The sequence below is a fragment of the Psittacula echo genome, assembly GCF_963264785.1.
Source record: "Psittacula echo genome assembly, chromosome: 2".
NCBI classification, from domain to species: domain Eukaryota; kingdom Metazoa; phylum Chordata; class Aves; order Psittaciformes; family Psittacidae; genus Psittacula; species Psittacula echo.
Window position 1 is genome coordinate 38,359,021 of NC_137737.1, and position 17,970 is coordinate 38,376,990.

The 17,970-nt window shown below is 46.3% G+C and overlaps 1 protein-coding gene across 1 annotated transcript; it reads right to left on the minus strand.

Moving 5' to 3' along the window:
- Positions 1 to 921: 921 nt before the first annotated feature.
- C1QL3 (complement C1q like 3) lies at positions 922 to 6,269 on the minus strand (the record flags this gene model as incomplete). Its single annotated transcript, XM_080611203.1, has 2 exons — positions 5,658 to 6,269; positions 922 to 1,101 (listed from the first exon to the last, which is right to left on the minus strand). Exons 1-2 carry the CDS (start codon positions 6,243 to 6,245, stop codon positions 922 to 924), a joined length of 768 nt encoding a protein of 255 aa, XP_080467329.1. The 5' UTR covers positions 6,246 to 6,269.
- Between the last annotated feature and the right edge of the window lie 11,701 nt (positions 6,270 to 17,970).

The window sequence follows — 17,970 nt, forward strand, 5'->3', positions numbered from 1 at the left end:
TAAATATTTACACAACTAACCATCAAGAATGGGCCTGTAAGAATTGTCTAAATATATATATTTACACGTTTACAATTTAAAGGCAAAATTGTCTTTTCTTCCACTAATATCAATGGGAGTTTTGCCATTGGCTTTGGTGGAATCAGGGATTGGGTCCAATAGAATAGTTTGTATTCTATTTTATATAGCTATATTTTTTAGGAAGTAAGAAAAAGAAAAGTGTTTCTTCTACCCCTTTTATTTTAGAACACAGCTAAGGGGAAAACAAAATTTAAACAACTCCACTGGGTTGATTTGATGTCAAAAGTGTAATGTAAACCTACAAAGCAGGAACATTGAGTTAAGGCTTGAAGCTGATTAGTTTCTGGTTTTATGTAGAAGAATAAGAAAAGTACAAGTCAAACAATTCCTTTGGAGAGAAAGTATATTTTGATTACCCCTTCCTTTTATTGGAAAATCATTCCTCATCACACTATGAGTGGACTCCAAGCATCATTGTTAGCAAGTAAGTCACAAGAACCAAAGCTGAAGTATGGATAAAGCAGCAAGATCATAACACATCAAAGTATCATATACACTGAAAAAATACCTCAGCGTCCTTAGGTGGTGTTTTATTTTTCTATAAAAATTTGCTCTATGTAGGACTTCATTCACATGGACACTGACAATGAGGAAGTATTTGCTTTGGCGGTACTGGATCGCACATCTGTTTAACTTGTTTTGCAATTTTTAACATAAGGTTTCTCTGTGTTGTACAGATGTGAATCAGGTAGCATTCGACTTTTTCCCCCCGCTGCTGAGGTGTTCGATGGTCGCTCTCTGCTGGGGTGCTTGTTTCATTGACTTTTGCCACGCAAATCCATTGCTTAGAAGAGCAAGCTTCATTTTTGGACTGGTTTGGTGGGTCTGTTTTATTCATTATCAGTCAGCATAAATAATAAATCCAGAAAATGTGCTGTATTTGTTGTTGTTTCCTCCATGTGCTTTTCCTCCATCTAATTTAATGTAAACTTCATCTCCTGGCTCCAAATGAAGAACCACACTGTTACTGGCATAGTCGTAGTTCTGATCAGCATCCTGAGCAATCGCACTAGCTCGAACCTACATAAAATACATAATGAGTGGTTAAGAAAACTCGGATAATTCTTCCTGCATGGTGAAATTAAAGTATATCCTCAATGTTTTATTCAGCATGCACAAGTTGCCACATTAAATGCCTGGCAATATATACTGTAGTCCTTTCCTATGGTTATTCCTTATTTTCTCCTATAATACAACCTCTGAAATGCAAGCAGTAACTGAGAACTATCCTTTATCAGTCATCTTACTAATACACAACCACCACCTGCACTCCTGTAGATGTTTGGCGCCTTTTTAAATACATGCGGAATAACAGCTGGAGTTGGGACAACTGAATCGGGTAATGTGCCAGTTTTACATTGGCATTGCTTTTCTTTGAGTGGGACAAGTGAGTGACACCGGCGAGGATCCGCAGTGAGGCCCTGCTGGTAATACCTGGCTGGACTTTTCCCAGAGGTGATTTATTGTTGTACTACTAATGGCATTATGCTGCAAAAAGAATACAAAACATCCGCACCCACCCGCACACACACTCCAATGCACACAAAGCAGGTAAAAAGCCTGGTCAGGGTTTGGGGAAACTGCTATTGCCACATTTCAGAGAGCAAACATTTAATATTGGTGTGGTTTAAGAGATGCACATTTGCAAAATCACAGACAAGTGGCTCTTCGCTCTAGGAGGTTTTGGGATATACAAGTCACTGAGGGCTTTTCATTTGCAACTTTCACTTAAACCTAATTTTTTTCCCCCATTCCTCCCTTGCTATTCCGCTGCTGACTACATTTGCCGTTACTAGCAAAGTGGAAGTAATCTGTGATTTCAAGATGCATGCTGGTTTCCAGCACTGAATAGCCCGTGCCATTGCAAATCTCCATTTATATATAATCTGACCCTGTTCAGTAAAATATTTAAACTTAGTTGTATGTGATTTATTTCAGTGTAACACATCATCTGCTTTGGCTTTGTTCTAGCATAGTTACAGAGCAGTAAGTGATTTAGTGGTACTGCAAACCTGAACTAAGTAATAATGCATGACTTGGTGTACTATATGTGGGATTTTATCTGTTCTGAGTTGAAAAAATAGGCTATAACTCAAATTTTCAATGGATTCCTTTCAAAGTTTAAATGATAAATTTCCAAATTAAATTTTCATGTGATAGGATTTCACATTAATACTGAAACGTTCTTTTACCACGCGGGTTCTTATGGCATTGTGCAGCTGAAAAAAATCACAGTAGGTGGAAATTCTTTATGCACCCTGCAAGGAGAGGGAGAAAGGCTTACAAGGCTTGCAGGGGTGTGACAGGCTGCAAATTTAAACCGATACATGGCACGATGATAAACCCCAACTATTTCAGGATTTCTTGGTCCTGAACTGCCTGGGATTGTTTACAGAGACGAGCTATTTTGCTGGTGTTTAAGCAATAATTATTCTAAGCAATGGGTATTTCCTCTGGATTAATGACAGGCAGGGTGGAGTTGAAGTCTATGGGCCATTAACCCTGGAAATACGCTCCAAAGAAAAGAATGGGCTGAGAGGCTCGCTGGGAAGGTGAGGGTGTAAACAGAGAGGGGAATGGGAAGGAGAGAAAAGGCTACAGATGAGGTAGGAAAACTTCCATAGAGAACTAGTGTCTTGCATACTGGCAAACAGAATGTTTAAAAGTAGATTCCAGATTCCCATTTACATGGTAATGAAGTGCTACTTCTGTAGATTTGTCTAAAGTGTTGTGTTTCTGTGGACGGTAAAGGAGGTTTCAAATTGCATTAGTGACTATCTTAAGGGAGTCAACATATGGTCACTGACTACAACAGCAATGAATATTTAATTGTTAAGATTCTACATACAGTACATACTGGCTGAAGAGAAAAAGGAAAAAAGGAGTATTGAAAGTCTAGAAACCAAAGTGCCAATCTTCCTGCCCTCTGCATAGTGATAAATGCCCTCTATACCCTAGGGCGCTATTCTTGGAGGTTTTACCTGCTTGTTTGGTGAGCCAGAGCAAAGGCTAGGAGAACAGTCTCAAATGAATTCTCAGTGTACTGACTGCTGCAAAACGGTAAATGTATCTCAAAATGAAACTGCTAATGGGCTATACATTTCAGAAGTTGCATGCGAGTTCTCTCATGAAGCTATGCTCTCAGGTTGCACACACATACTAAGTAATGTGATCTAAGGTAAGCTGTGAGATCTCACTTTACGTTAAAGCTGAGATCAAGCTTCATAACCGTTAAAGAAGGCAACGTGTTAACACCAGAGACGTTGAGGTTCCACCTGTGCACTGCTTAGGGATGATTTTTTCCCCCCTGTAAGTCATGCACTTTCCAGCGGTTTGGTCTTTCCATTGTTAGAGAACACTGGATTTAGAATGTCACCTTTGTCAGACTTCCATTTAACGACTTCCTTCCAAAATCTCTGAGCTTTCTCACAAATAATACACAAAAGTAACTGCTGTCACATCAGCATTTAGTGTTTCAAGCATAAATCATCATCAAAAGGAGGCACTGCTGCATTGAAACTGTGTGTCAATTTTAAATAGTTTGCGTTTACCTAAACACTCCTCTTTGCATAGATAGACACAAATATATACATAGAGCCTCTGCCCTTTCTTGTCTTTTTGTTTTTCCCCTTTGAACCGCTGCGAGATTAATTTGTCTCATGGCTGGTACTGGAAGCAGTTACATTTGGGAACGGTTAGACTTCAGGTTCAATGCAATAGCTATAATTGAGTACTTTTTAAAATGTGCTGGTGTGTATTTTGTTCAGAGGTTGGGTAAATAAACACTTTAAAACATTATAAATGGGGGTCAAAACCAGAGGAATGTTTTAATGCAAGTAAAATGGTATTCTCGCGGTGGAAAATACTGCCTTTGAAGAAATCAAAGTGAGTATGTAGCGATGTACTTTGCTTTACTAGTCCTGCTTTGTCTGTTGTGGTAGTATTTATGGTGGACATTTTCTAATTTAATTAATTGCTGCTGATGGCCTCATTATTCTGGTTCCTCGGTACTTCTGAGGGGCCATAAACAGAAGGTTAAGTGCTCTATTAAATGAATTAACCGGCCGCAGCCGCTCCCGCCTGCGCCGAGCGCCAAGGGCCGGGGGGCCGCGGGCTCCGCCGAGCTGCGATGCCCTGCGGGGGGACAGGGCGCACCGACGAGCGAACGGACACGGCGGGGACACCGGATCAACCTTCAGACCAGCCCGCCGGCGGGTGAACAGCCCGGGCAGAGCGCCGGGCACCCCAAACCGGGAGAGTCGGCAGCGCGTTCCGGTAACCCGCTGCGGGCCGGGACAGCCCGGGCGGGGAAGGACCTGTTGAACGGCGAGTCTCTCTCCCTCCCTCCGCAGTGGAGGCCGGGGACAGCACCACGAGGCTCCCGGAGACGCGGGGAACCCCGTGCTGCCTTCGGCACCCAGGGCAGGAGGGATGGCGGTATCGCGGAGGGCTCTAATAATTAGAGCCAAGCTCTCTGTCTGCGAACAGCGCACGGAAGAAAGGCAAAATTGCGAAGTACGCTCCTCGGGGGCGATGTGACAGGCACGGCCCCTGCGAGCGCGGTGGCAACCTTTACCCTAATTAAAATGGATGATTCCTCTGTCTCTCAGACGCTAGCACGGCTGGGTCTTTAATTATTCCGAACGTTTCCCTCCTGTCGGGGGTGCCGGCAGACCTCGGGCCGCGGCTGTGTGCTGGCCCGCCGCTGGGAGAGGTCTGCGGGCACCGTGCTTTCACTGCTACCGGCTTTCCCTGGCAGAGGGAGACCTCGCTCCCAGCAGGGTCTGAGCGTGTCCAAATCGGGCGTGGGAGCCCCGTCCCGTGGGTGTTTTCCTCGCTCACATCTCACCCTTCCTCATGCAGAATCACCCCTCTGAGCTCGCCGCCTCCCCTGGCTCCTGTTCCTTCTGGGCGAGATTTCGCTCCTGGGGGTACCCTCTGTCCCATTCGCCCCCGCTGCAGCAGCTGCCCCTGACGCCCTCCGCTCCCGGACCAGCATGCTGCGGTTAGCCCTCCGCGGCCTGCGGCCGACCCTGAGGACCGGACGGCAGCCGGGACCGGAAGGGGGAAGCGAGCGGCGTCCAGGTGCCACTCTGCCCGCGGGCGAGCTAAGACAGAGGGGTGGAAGCGGGCGCCAGCGGCGGGACTCTCGGGGAAAAGAGTGCGCTGAGTCCGCATTCACCCCGAGGGCCGGCGGGGCACTCGAGGCGGAGCCGGCAGGGTCCCCGTCGGCTGCGGAGCAGCGAGCGCCCGATCCCCTCAGCTCCCCCGAGGGTTCTCGCCCCTCCTCGCCCGTTGCCCTCACGGCGCCCACTCCCTCAGGGAGCCCGGCTTTCCCTCTCGGGTGCCGACTCATACAATGATCAGGGTTGGACGGGACCTGAAGATCCCTTAGTTCCAACCCCCGAACTATCCCAACTCACTTCCTTGCGCCCGCTTCCTCAGAGACCCCTTCTCCCTACGGGTGCCTGCTCCCCTCACGGTGCCCGGCTGCCCTCAGGAAACCCGGCTCCCTTCCGGTGCCCTCTGCTCTCAAGCCCCCCCCTCCCCGTGACTTCCCCCGTCGCGGTGCCCACCTGGTTGTTCTTGCAGAGGTCGGCCCACATGCTGGTGCCGTCGCCGCCCCGCATGAGCACATGGTAGGTGAAGAAGTAGATGCCGGGAATGGAGCAGGTGAACTTGCCGGTGGTGGGGTCGTAGTGGTTGCCCAGGTTGGTGACCACGTCGTCGAACTTGAGCACCTCGTAGCCCTCGTGCTGCCGCTTGAGGCCGGCGTAGAAGGCGATCTTGGGCACGGTGCTATAGGTGGCGGCGCTGATGGCCCCAGCCGCGTTCAGCCCTGGCGCGCCGGGGGGACCGGGCAGGCCCTGCCGCCCCGGCTCGCCCTTCTCACCCGGAGGCCCCACCGGGCCGGGCGGCCCCGGCTCCCCCGGGGGGCCGCGGGGCCCCGCTTTGCCCGGCCGTCCGGCCTCCCCCTTGGGCCCCTGGATGAAGGTGGGCAGGGACTGCATGAGGCCGCGGTCGGGCGTGGCCGCCGTGCTGGGCGCCTTGGTGCCGCCGTAGGGGTCGCAGACCATGCGGCAGGTGCCCAGCATCTCGTAGTGCGCCGAGGTGCCGGCCGAGCTGACCAGCACCGGGATGAGGATGACCAGCAGCAGCACCATCACCACCCCCAGCGCGCCGGCCGCGATCAGCCGCCGCCTGCTGCCCACCAGCCGGCTCAGCGCAGGGCGATCCTCTTGCCTGCTTTTGGACAAAATCTTGATGGTTGGCGGGGGACCTCCTCAGAGCCGAAAAACCGCCGAGCCCGCCCGAGCTCGGCTCCCCTGGGGCTTCGCCGCCCTCCCGCTGCCGGTGGCGGCGGGGGCTTCAGCGGGTCGCGGCTCCGCTGCGGCCGCGGGGCGGGAGGGAGAGCAGAGGAGAGCAGCGGAGGGGAGGGAGCGCTGCCGCCGCGCCCCGACCGCCCGCACTTTTATGCTCCTGCTGGCGATCGACTTTTTTTTTCGCAGGCTGTGCCAGTCTGAGTGAACTTTCCCTGGAACTTGCCTTTCCTCTCGCGATCGCCCCGCTCGCCTCCTCGCTTGCTCGCTCTCTCCTCTTTTTCCTCCCCTCGCACAGACGACAGTCCTCAGCGGGGACGCGCCTCCCGGCCGCCCCGCCGCCGCCCCGCTGCCCGCCGCCGAGAGCCCGAACCGCACCGCCGCGCCGGAGCCCGAGCCGGAGCCGGAGAGAGAGCGGGATCCTGCCCGGGTGCCACCTGCCAGGAGACGAGGAGGCTGACGAGCGCGCTGGAGCAATTTATAGGCACCCAAAAGCGCAGGGGAAAGGGGAGCTGCTTTGGCATCTCATTCCAGCATCTGCTCTGCTCTTCCCACTCACAGAGAGTTTGGCATTACTCTGGCAGTGTGGGAAATATGTATTTCCCCCCCACACCTCTCTCCCTCCCCCTCCCCTCCCGCAAACGGATGAACAGTGAAATCGTGAGCCTCGCTCACTAGCTGCATCCTGCGATGACAGCTCTTTCTGGAGCAGACCGAAAGGAAGAGATGTGTTTAGCAGCCTCTGGGTACCCTTCAGGTCACCGATCGAGAATCAAAAGGTCAATCCACCTCCTGCTTAACGCTTCCCTGAGGCTGACCTGCCATATTAGTGTTTTCTGGGAAATACTGCTTTAAATGTAGGGACGCTTTACAGTTGCCCATTGTCTAAGGGGAAGTTATTTGAACATAAACCTCCCACCTCGCACAGTAACAGAGATTAGCATCTCTCACAACTTCGGATCACCCTCTTCTCCCCCTTCCCCGATTACAACCATGAAGGCAGAGAAGGAAGCGGTTTTTTCTGTGAATTGGAATTGACGGTACCCATCACCGGCTGCTGTGTTTTCCCGGTTTTTAAAGCCAGCCACCGCTTCGCTAGCAAACTGAAACCGGGGGAAAGAGTTCCCTTTTGTGTAGAAGCCAAAGGCAAGTGCCGGGCATATGCAGATCAACAGATGCCTGGACCTAAGAAAAACATCTCTCTGGCTTAACCCGGGGGCAGCAAAGCGTTTTGTTAAGTCCTGATTTTCCTTGCTTTTTTTAAAAAAAAAAAAAATAAAAAATAAAAAATAAAAAAAAAAATCTTTTTTTCCTCGATCTTTTTAATTTTCCTATTTGTGTACACGTGTGAAAGTTTTCTCCTCCCCTAAGGGCTGATGAGCATCTCCGTGACTGAGTGGGAAGGTAAATGTGCAGTATTAGTGGCATTTCTCCTGAGAAAATACTAAGGAACTTGTCCTGATTACAGATATACAAGGTACACAAAGAGCTGTTTAAGTAAACAAACAGAATTGATTCCTAAATCATACTTCTGTATTCAGGAGCAACGGACGTCAATCAAACGCGGGTGACATTTGCCTGTCAATACGGGGATGATGGCTGGAAAGAGTGTGACTTATTACAGCAAGGCGAGAATCAGAAATGAGCAACAGCGGCAAATAGGACAACAACCAAATAATGGCATCTCCAGCGATCAGAGGGCTGTGATCTCGTCTTGGATTTTATTAGCACAAATCCCCTCTCCCCTCACCCATTCTCTTTTCTTCCTTTTCTACTCCGCAACACAATAAGGTCAAACAAGCAGACGTTGGGAAACAAAGATTCATTGATTCTTCCTTTTCAGCAGAAATGTCAGCAGCTCCTTTTGCTCTTTCCTGAGAGACTCAGAGGCAGCGAGTGTGTCCACGCTGCATAGAGACGGGCCAGCCCAGCTCCTTATCTCCCGATAAAGCTTCCATTTCCCACACTTGTAAATATCCCTTGCTCCCCCCCCCCCCCCGCCCCGCTTCTTTCTTTTTTCTTCTTCCTTCTTTCTCTCCTCCAATGCTCTGTCTTTAAAAAATTCTTTATCTGGCACTGACACAAGCTAGCCAGTTCCCTCAGCTAAGGGCTTCCCCTAAAGACCCAGGAAGGCAGTTGAACACACTTGGAGGATAATGCTCATATCTTACTGCTCTCCTCACCCCATAGGAAAGGGCTTTCAGTGGTGCTCTTTCATCTGGGCAGGCAGAAAAGTTATATAAGAGTGACAGGTCCGTCTCAGCCTGTAGCTGGGCCTTTGAGGTGTTGTATTTAGTTATCCCCAACCCAGGTGGTTTTCATGACATAGGGGTGTGCGTAAACCTCCATTGCAACAGCCATGTTAGGTGCTGAGAAAAACATTTTGCTCTCAAATAGGCACCAACTTCTCATGCCCTGTCAAACCATAGTGGTGCTGGGTGACTTACTGGCATCAAGCACGCTCTCAGTTTCTTATTCCAGCTATGATAAGCCTGATTTTTAAAGTGAAGTCCTACCGTGCCACCCACATTTACCTTCTCAATAGACAAATAGTTTTATTCTCATGCGTATTGCCAAGAGCACTCATTCACTCTAAACTCCTGCAGACTTTCTCCCAGAGAAGACAGCCACAAAAATCACAGCTTGAGTAAGCAGAATTGAGAGAACAGGGAAAGTACTGGTGCTGGGTTGTCAGTGGACCTTGTGTGTTAGCTGGGAATACAGCCTGGGACCTTGAATGCCAGACCCATGTTTTAGTTACCAGATTATCCTTAGTTTCTAAGGAAAAAATATTTATTGTCCAAGGAAACTAAGAATGGGAAACCAAAGGGCTCAGTTTTTCACTGGAGCTCTCAGTATTCTGGAGCAAAGTTAAAGGAAATGTAGAAACCTCTTTTTACCATGGGACCTTTGTTTTCCTGAAGTGGTATGTCAGAGCATTGATTTGCTGTAATTAAGGCTTGGGTAGCAATTATGCTATAATATAATCTCATCTCATGCTAAAGGCTAACACTCGAGCTTGACAGTCCATTCTTAATATCTAAATTGTACCTATGTGAGCTGCAGCCGGTCTTAACATGTTAGATTTCTTTGTATTTTTGGAGCCCTCTTGCAGGCTTGCTCCGGCCTTTCAGCCTGTTTGCTTCCCTTCCCGTCCTCTGGGCCTTTACACATTCAGACCGCAGCTGGTGTTCAAGCTGTATCCCCTGCAGCTTCTGCTCTTTGAAACAGCCTTCTCACAGCTCTTTTCCTTACTGACTAATTAGTTAATGTTCATACAGAGCCTTAAAGATGTACAGCACAACATGCATGTCCATTTTACACGTGTGACATTGCCTCAGCGCTAATATAGGGTAAACATGGAGAAAATGGTGTAAGAACGTATCCACTGGCACACAAGGGAACACATTCTGCAGTTGCCAGGCACAAAATGGCTTCTTATGCCTGACGTGCTAAATTCAAAGGGTTAACCCGGGAAAAAATACCATGTGAGAAAGGGCAGCCCTTTACCAGCTACAGTGAGCAGGAGTAACGTGGAAAAAGGCATATGCCGAACAAAGGAGTGTTCGAACTCTGTGCCAAGTTCCATACTGCTTCTGCTCACTCCTATCTGCATCTGTTTTGCTATTCCTTATATTTTAACTCTTTTTTATTGTTACTTTACTGAAGCATTTTGAATTTCAGTCAACTCAAAAATTAAGGCTTTGCTGCGCTGTACCTTTATATACACTGGTTTAAGTATGTGTGCCAAGGTTAGCATTGCAACCTGGATACCAGTGGTAGGATCAAGGAAAAACAGGCACTCACTCCAATATGTGAGTTCAATGCTACAAAATAAAATACATCATAAAAGGAAGACAAATAGTCATATCAGATGGCTCAAAGTTACCATGGTGGTGACACCTTTGCTGCTATCCTCAACCATTCCTGGTGTCCTATTTCACTTCTGTTCACTCAGTTTGCTAAAATCTCAGGACATGTGTCATGCAGTAGGCTCTGGACAGGGACACATCCTGTACCAGTTTGGGTAGAAGCTGGTACAGGCGGTGTTAACTAAGCTCTCCCAGAAACTTGCTTTGGTCAGCATGACTGAAGACCATCTGTGTTTATAGTGGTGCAAATTGCCCACTGGATTATTTAATAAAATTAAGACTTTCATGCTTATGGAAGGAAAATCGGCTTCAAAGTATGAGAGAAAAAAATTGCTGTGCTGTTTTTTTGAAGCTTTAACCTGTCCTCTGGAATGTCGGAAGCCCTTCTGCAGGGTATTCTCTGCTATTCAGGGATTTAAGCCACCTTTGTGTTTGTGTGCAGTTGGAAATAGTCTAGATTTAGTTTTGTTAATAACGCCCTTTGAAGATCTACCTCTGAATGCGAAGGCAAACAGGAAAATGAACCAAAGAAAATGGGTCCAGGCTTGAAAGGGTTACAACCACTTTTCAAACCCGAATGAGGGGGAATTCAGGGAGGGCTGTCACTAAAGTGACAGGGCTCAACAAGGAGAATTCGCAAATAAATTCCACATAACTCTCCCTATTTAGTTTTTAATCTGAAAGAGCAGTCAAACATGACTAGTTACTGGGTGGGGTGTCAATTAAAATGGAAAGATCAGTACCCAAGTCATGTATATCATGTTTTGACTGGTGAATTATAGCAGATATAGAAACATATCTGAGTGTGTAAAAATAAGTCTTAAACACATAGGGAGCTAAAGATTACACATTCAGCTGAGCAAGTTTAAGGATATGAAATAATCATGCATGCCACTTTATAAATGCCAACATAAAGAGCAGTAATTAACAATAAAAGGTACTCATAACTGCAAGTGACCTTGTTTATTCCAAAGTTTAAACCACTAGTTGCAAGCATAAAAGATTGTTCGTGCAGGTTTCTCCTCTCCTTTCTCACGTGCCTGCAAATCTCCTTCTCTCTTTGTGGTTTTTTTCACAGTGATGCTCATACTTCGACCCCGCTGGTGCCTGACCACTTGATTGCTTTTGCACTGGTCATGGTATAGAACTGCAAAGATCTGTACCTAGCATCAGCTTCATAGTCTCTGAGTAAAGCTGCACCCACTGAGGTCCTTTTTATATGTGTCACCCCTTCTAAGTGGCAGGCCCATGCTTTCCTTTGCAGGAAGAGCTGTGAGTTGGACAGTTTCTAGTGAGGTTACCAAGAGCCATGGTGCCATGGAGGTGCAATTAGGCAATGCTTGCACCAACCAGTAAACAACTCCTCTATCAACAGCCTCCATTTGCCAATAAATGAACTGCATTTCAGGAACTGGGGTTCAAAATGTGAGGTTTTCTACACAGCACTTCCACCAGCTTTCATCACAGGAGCCTGGACACTCTGTGCCCCCAGGCACCAGGATAGTATCTGCTTGCAGCAGGGCCCAGCTCACAGTCTAGGTCAGCCATACTTGCTGAAAACACCCTTTTCCACTACACACCACACCTCTCCCTTTCTGTAGGACGGGCACTTTAACTCGTCACCCTCTTTTGGTGTAGAAGGCTTGGCTTCTGCAACTGCCTATGTAACCACATCAGTGGTTGTGATATTTTTCATGTAGGCTTTTTGCTTGACCCCCCCTTAACTCCCTTCTGATAAAAATCCATAGCAGATAACCTGTCATAAACAGGCACACAGAAGAACTCACAATGTTCATTAATAACCCTCAAAATACAGAGATACTCTCATAAGTGCTATTAAATCAAGGAGTATTGCTAATAGTGAAGGCTACAGTGTCTGCATGCTTATGGAGATGTAAATAGCAAATACAAAGGGGTAGAAGATAAATGCCTCTAACATGGGAGTAAGATTAAACAACCACTTTGTCCCTGCTTAAAACTATACCACTAAGCAAAGGCATAAATCATGTTGCACTTCTATTAAAAATTATGTCAGTTGTTAGAGTCAATCAGGAGGAGATTTCCAGGTGATTTGCCCACGAATATGATTTTGGTTACCTTTGAAATGGTTATTAGACTGCCAATGGTATTAAAAAGAGATGTTAGGGGGAAAAAGGCAAGAGCAGAGACAAGCTTTTCTAAACTTTCATCTGCGATTTACCCTTCCTCCTCCAAACCCGAAGGATTCCCTTTCCATTGTTCTACCAACCCAGCAGTCTTCTGATGTTTCATACTGGAGTCCTTTATATTCATCAGGAGGTTGATGGATGGGCAATAAGAATGGATGGCTGGGAGTGGAAAACTCAAAATTAAAACCCCCGGAGTGGCAAGATGCCCAAGAGATTTATTTTTTCTTCAGTCATCCCCTCAACCGATTTTCTTTTTGTGCCTGATTATTGATTTCTGGAGTAGTTAACGGTGTAAATTACTGTTCAAATTGCAATTATTTCTGATCATTCATTTTTCTTCCTATCTGTTTCATTAGTTAAAGAGGGAGACACTTTGATCCCAAACAATTTTCTTTACAACAAAATGGCATACAGTGGACTTTGGGGTGATCCTGCAAGATCAAACGCTGAGCCTTTGATTATTATGGAAGGCAACTGTGATCAGAATTCTGTGAAATCTGGCTGTGCATCGTTAAAAAAACCCACGCTGCAATATTGATCTGCAGGCCTGATCCGTCACAAACTCTGAATTGCTCTACTGAGGTTAAGTTGTAAACTGAGTAGTTAACTGATGCAAGCGAGATCTACTTCTTGCATCACATTTGGAGCATTGCAAGGCACAGGGAGATACAGGGAGTGCTCTCATCCCCAGAAAGGACTGATTGTGCTGTACCACGAGGAAGGGACTGGGACATTTCCTTGACGCATTGTAGAGATACGAGCCATGCAGAAGAACCATTGTGCATGTTTCCCAGCATAATGCATTGCCAATGCCATTACTAATAGGCTACCCTGTATTGGATGTAACTTTGGGTTTGGTATTTGTGAATTTAACTTCCTCTTGTGCATTTAGCAATAACAACAACAACAAAAAAAAGGATGTAGGTTGGAGAGAAAAATCAAAGTATTTACCATCTTCTGAGATATGCATGTGTTCCTAAGCAATATATACGTTTTCAGCTAGACAGTTGGTATTCTTTCCATACAGCAATAAAACTCTAGTATGCAAAATTGCTGCACAAATCCAAAAAGCATCAGGGGAGAAGAGGAATGCGACTGGCTGGGGAGCATGTCTACCATCTGGGGACTGAGATTTTCTACTCTCCAGGAAGACAAAATCTCAACTGTAATTTTCCTGTCATGTAGTGAGACATTATACATATGTTTATAATATGCAGAGGCACACACATGCACGTATATGCACACAAATGTAAAATAGAAATGTGGATGATTTTGTGGAAGCAGAACAAAACACTAAAATCTGTGTTTATTGCAATTCAGTAACCTGCTATTTTATCACAGAATCATAGAATATCTTGAGTTGGAAGGGACCCATAGGGATCATCGAGTCCAGCTCCCTGCTCCTCACAGGACTAGTTCTAGGTAGAACTAGTATTGTGCATAGTATCTATACATACATGAATATATATATATAAACGTATTTAGTATTTTGTTGTTTAAATGTAATCCAGAAGAGCAGGATAATATACGCAATATTCCATGAAAATATTCTCAATCACTGGCTCACACGTGCAGTTACTCTACTGAGTTAATTGATAGAGTGCCAAATGCTGTTTGCACTTTACATATCAGTGACTCCATTGGCCTGGAAGGAGCCCTCGCTCTTGTGTTACTATGCAGTGAAGCACACTGTACTTATACTAGAGTTTCACTGCTATTTGTGAGAATGGATTTTAGCCTGGAATCTTCTGTTTAATTAACTTTAAATCGCTAATGTCAGTCTTTAAATATCTAAAAGAGGCAAGAATATTTTATTGAATTTAATGCCTGTGAGAGAATGAAATGGGAAGAATTTGCACTGAGTATCCTAATAAATGCCACTTCTCCCTGCAGAGCTTGGAGGAATAAGAAGAAAATACCTGAGGAGAGGCCAGTGCCTCTGAGCAGATTAAGACAATGTGACTGGGAGACTGCTGTGGACCTAGGTTACACAGGGAACATTATTTCTGGAGAGCAGCATTTCTAGCCATAATGTTGTAGTGACACTGTGTTGAAATAAACATACTCAGGGGTTTCATTTTGAGTCGGGCACAACACAGCAGAGAGAGTGTGTCTGCAGGAGGAATCTTCGTACTTCGACACACAGAGCAGTCCTGCAGTGAAGGTGAACAGTGGAAACTTCAAGGAAGCTTTGACCAAATTCTTTCTCCAGACAACTTGTCTGATAACTGTGCCTCCAACATCTGTCTCCCATCAAGTAGGGATATTAGTGACTTTAAGCACAAACTAATTTGCTGCTAGATTTGTCAGTCAGGTTCCTTTATTCAGGAAGTATGGCAAGTGGAAAGCAATATGCTGTTGTGCTGCCAAGCATGGATGTCATGGGGTACAGCCATCAGACAGGCTGAGTCTAAAGACTCAAGAGTCAGAGTTCCCTCTTTATGTATTAATAATCTCCTTAGGGATTATATGCCATATTTATTTATTTACACTGGGCAGGCATCAATTTGGCAATTAACATATATATTAACAGGTTTTCATTCTTAATTGTGTCATTATCACATCTCCTCACTTGATCTATTACACCTTTCTTCATTTTAAAGTGCTAATAAGTATCTAGTCTAGTATATACAGTACATATAGGGCTACAGTTTAACATATTCTCCCCAGGTAAAGAGGAGCGGGGTGAGGGGTCTATCTCAGTGATAGCATCACATCTGGGCTTCCCTCCCTCTTACTATGCTCAGTGGACAGGTAAAAATACAGTTGTTTTATTCTATTTTCCAACAAAAATAAGCCGGCTCACCGCTGTGATTCAGTGTGTCACGTTAGAATAGGCTCCTTCATCTGCCCAGCTTCCTCCCTCTGCGCAACTTCAGACGAGTGGCACAAAGGATAGACTGAGCTGCCTGTGCTATTTCCTTTGCAGGGCTCTCTTTCATTTGTACAGAGAAGAGGTCTCAGTGCAGAGGATGTTGCTGCCAGAGGACTGTGAAGGGATGGCAAATGCAAAAGCATCCCCAGCACTCCAGTCATTCAGATAATTCACTTGCTTCCACTCTGGACAATTAGTCCTGCTGGGCTCCTGTTTATACAGGTGTTACTGCCAGTTTTCCAGAGTCTCTTAGTGGGAACACTTTGAATGCTGTGGGCCCACAGACGCCATCCTGGAGTCAGGTCTTTATTCTTTACACATTTATTCTCCTTGCACTGGTTTATCTTCAGCCGCATAAAACCATAAACGAACTAATCTCCACTTGCTTCAGGTAGAGTGAAAATACAGACAGAAGCTGATTTTTGTCACCCTGCAGACACAGCAATAGGGAGAGAAGAAAAAGCATTCATCATGCAGAGGCCACTCACCACAAGGTAGGTGATGGCCATTTTCAGGTAAGCTAGATGCTGCAGTTGAGGTTCTTGATTCTGCAAAAAGGCATGTGTTTGCCTAGCTCCACATGAGAACTGTGGGAAGTGGAATAGCAAAAGTCTGTGGCTGATCTTGCTGAATGGGACAGATGGAAACCCTTGCCAAAAATAGCTTTGCTAGAAGAAGAACACATGGTAAATTGCATTAATTTTAATAATTGCTTTTTATGCTTTGATAAAAACTGGCAAAGACCTAAAGGATCCTCTACCCAAGATAATTAGCATAGCTCTCCTTGACTGCTCCCCTTTACAGAGAATGCTGCTTTGAGGCTCTTACAACTCACAAAATTGAGAAGGATGAGGCTGCCCACTTGTGCCGGGAAAGCAAAGTGCTTGGTTGTGTGCGGTACCCACAGAGAAAACACCTTTGCTGCTGGTAACATCAAGCAGTTTGAGGCCAGTAAAGCAGCGCTGGTGTTGGTCTACAAGGGGCATGCTTGTCTGCAGCCAGGCAACATCCAGTGTCTGTCTGGCCAAAGGATCTCGCACAGGCACACTGTGAAGGGGAGCAAATCCCAAGTCTTTGGAAAACAAAAAAAAAAAAGTCCTTTTTCCAAAAGGAAAGGCATATTTTAAGGATTTTGTGGTGTTTGTTGTTTTGGGGTTTTTTTTCCCCAGCAGCAGATACACACTTTCCTGGCTGCTGTAGGAGAAGGGAACAGGCAGCTCCTTGGCCCACTGCAAAGGGGGTTTCTGCCTAGCACAGTGCCAAGCACCACTGCTACTTTGCCGTGCGAAAAGGGATAATGGGAAGTGCATGCCTGAGCTGAGCTAAAGGGCATTGTAGCTGGTAAAACATGCTGCGTGTTCACTACTGCTTCTTCCAACAACCTCTGATTAGGAATTAGGGATTCTTGACTTGGAAAGGAATCCTCATATCAAAGCAAACTCCCCCAGCAGTGGTGCTGGGTGCAGCGGCAGACAGCACCAGCACTTTGTTTATTCCCTCCATCTCACTGCATAACTAAATTGGTTTAGTCTTCTGCCCAACTACAGCTAAACCAGAACATAGCACTGCGGCTGCTGGCAGTGTCCAGGCAAGGGGGCTGTGCCAGTGACACAAAATTGGTTTCTAATTGATGTAGTTAATTCAGGGTATCTGTTGTTCAATAGGGTCTAAAATGATGTTTAATTACCTGAGGGATGTGGGAGAGCCAGCAGTGCCTGCATTCCTTTCCTGTTCTCAGGAATACACAATGTGATTCCTACTTATGGTGCTACACATTTTTTATGTGAATGAAACATGTTCTCTTTTAGAGCTAAAAAGTGTGCCTGTCAGTCCACATCAGAGTCATCCTGGGATACAGTCAAAACCTGTCAGACTCAGGTAGGCAAGAGGCCATTGTTCAGGAGTGGTGTTTGTCCCTGTTAGATTAAGGAAACTCACTGGAACTGCAGTCTTGGAAGAGCACTGTGTGACTGCAGCTGAATGGGGTTGATTTTCTTCTTCCTGCCAGCGCCAACCTTGGGTAAATAGGATTTGTGCCACATAGGAGCAGCCCAGGAATCTCAGAGTGTGTGATAGAAATGTTTAAATATAGAAACATAAATGTGTCTGCACGCAACTAATGCCCCAAAAGGACACCTGAGCTAAACACTGTTGATTTGTGAGCTTGATTTGGATGTGCTCAATACTGATTGTTCAAAGTGCCTGGGCAGACAGACTGAAAAAATCCTGCTAATTGAGGTCTTCTCCAGCCACAGGGATCACAGAAGTGAGCAAACCCTTCCCTGAACGAGGGGCCTGCTCCCTCAAGCGTGCCATGGTTTGGTTTTCTCCTTCCCAAGCCAGAACTGAAGCACACAGGCAGGAAGGAGCTCAGCAGGGCTGGGGGGATGATCTCACCCTGCCAGCCGCAGGTCCATGCAGCACCCCAAGGATCTGGTCCTCCAGCATGCCTGTGTGGGTGTGGGTTATGCTCCTGGTGCCATTTGTGTTGGGTAATTTTTTAAAGCGCAGTGATTTAGATTGACAAATGTATTCTGGTTTCCTAATATGTTTTCTTCACATCTTTGCTATGTTTTCCTGTAAGAATTATTCTGTTCAGCAGCTCAGGAAAAACCAATCAACAGCTAGAAGGTACAGTCTACTTCACATTTTCA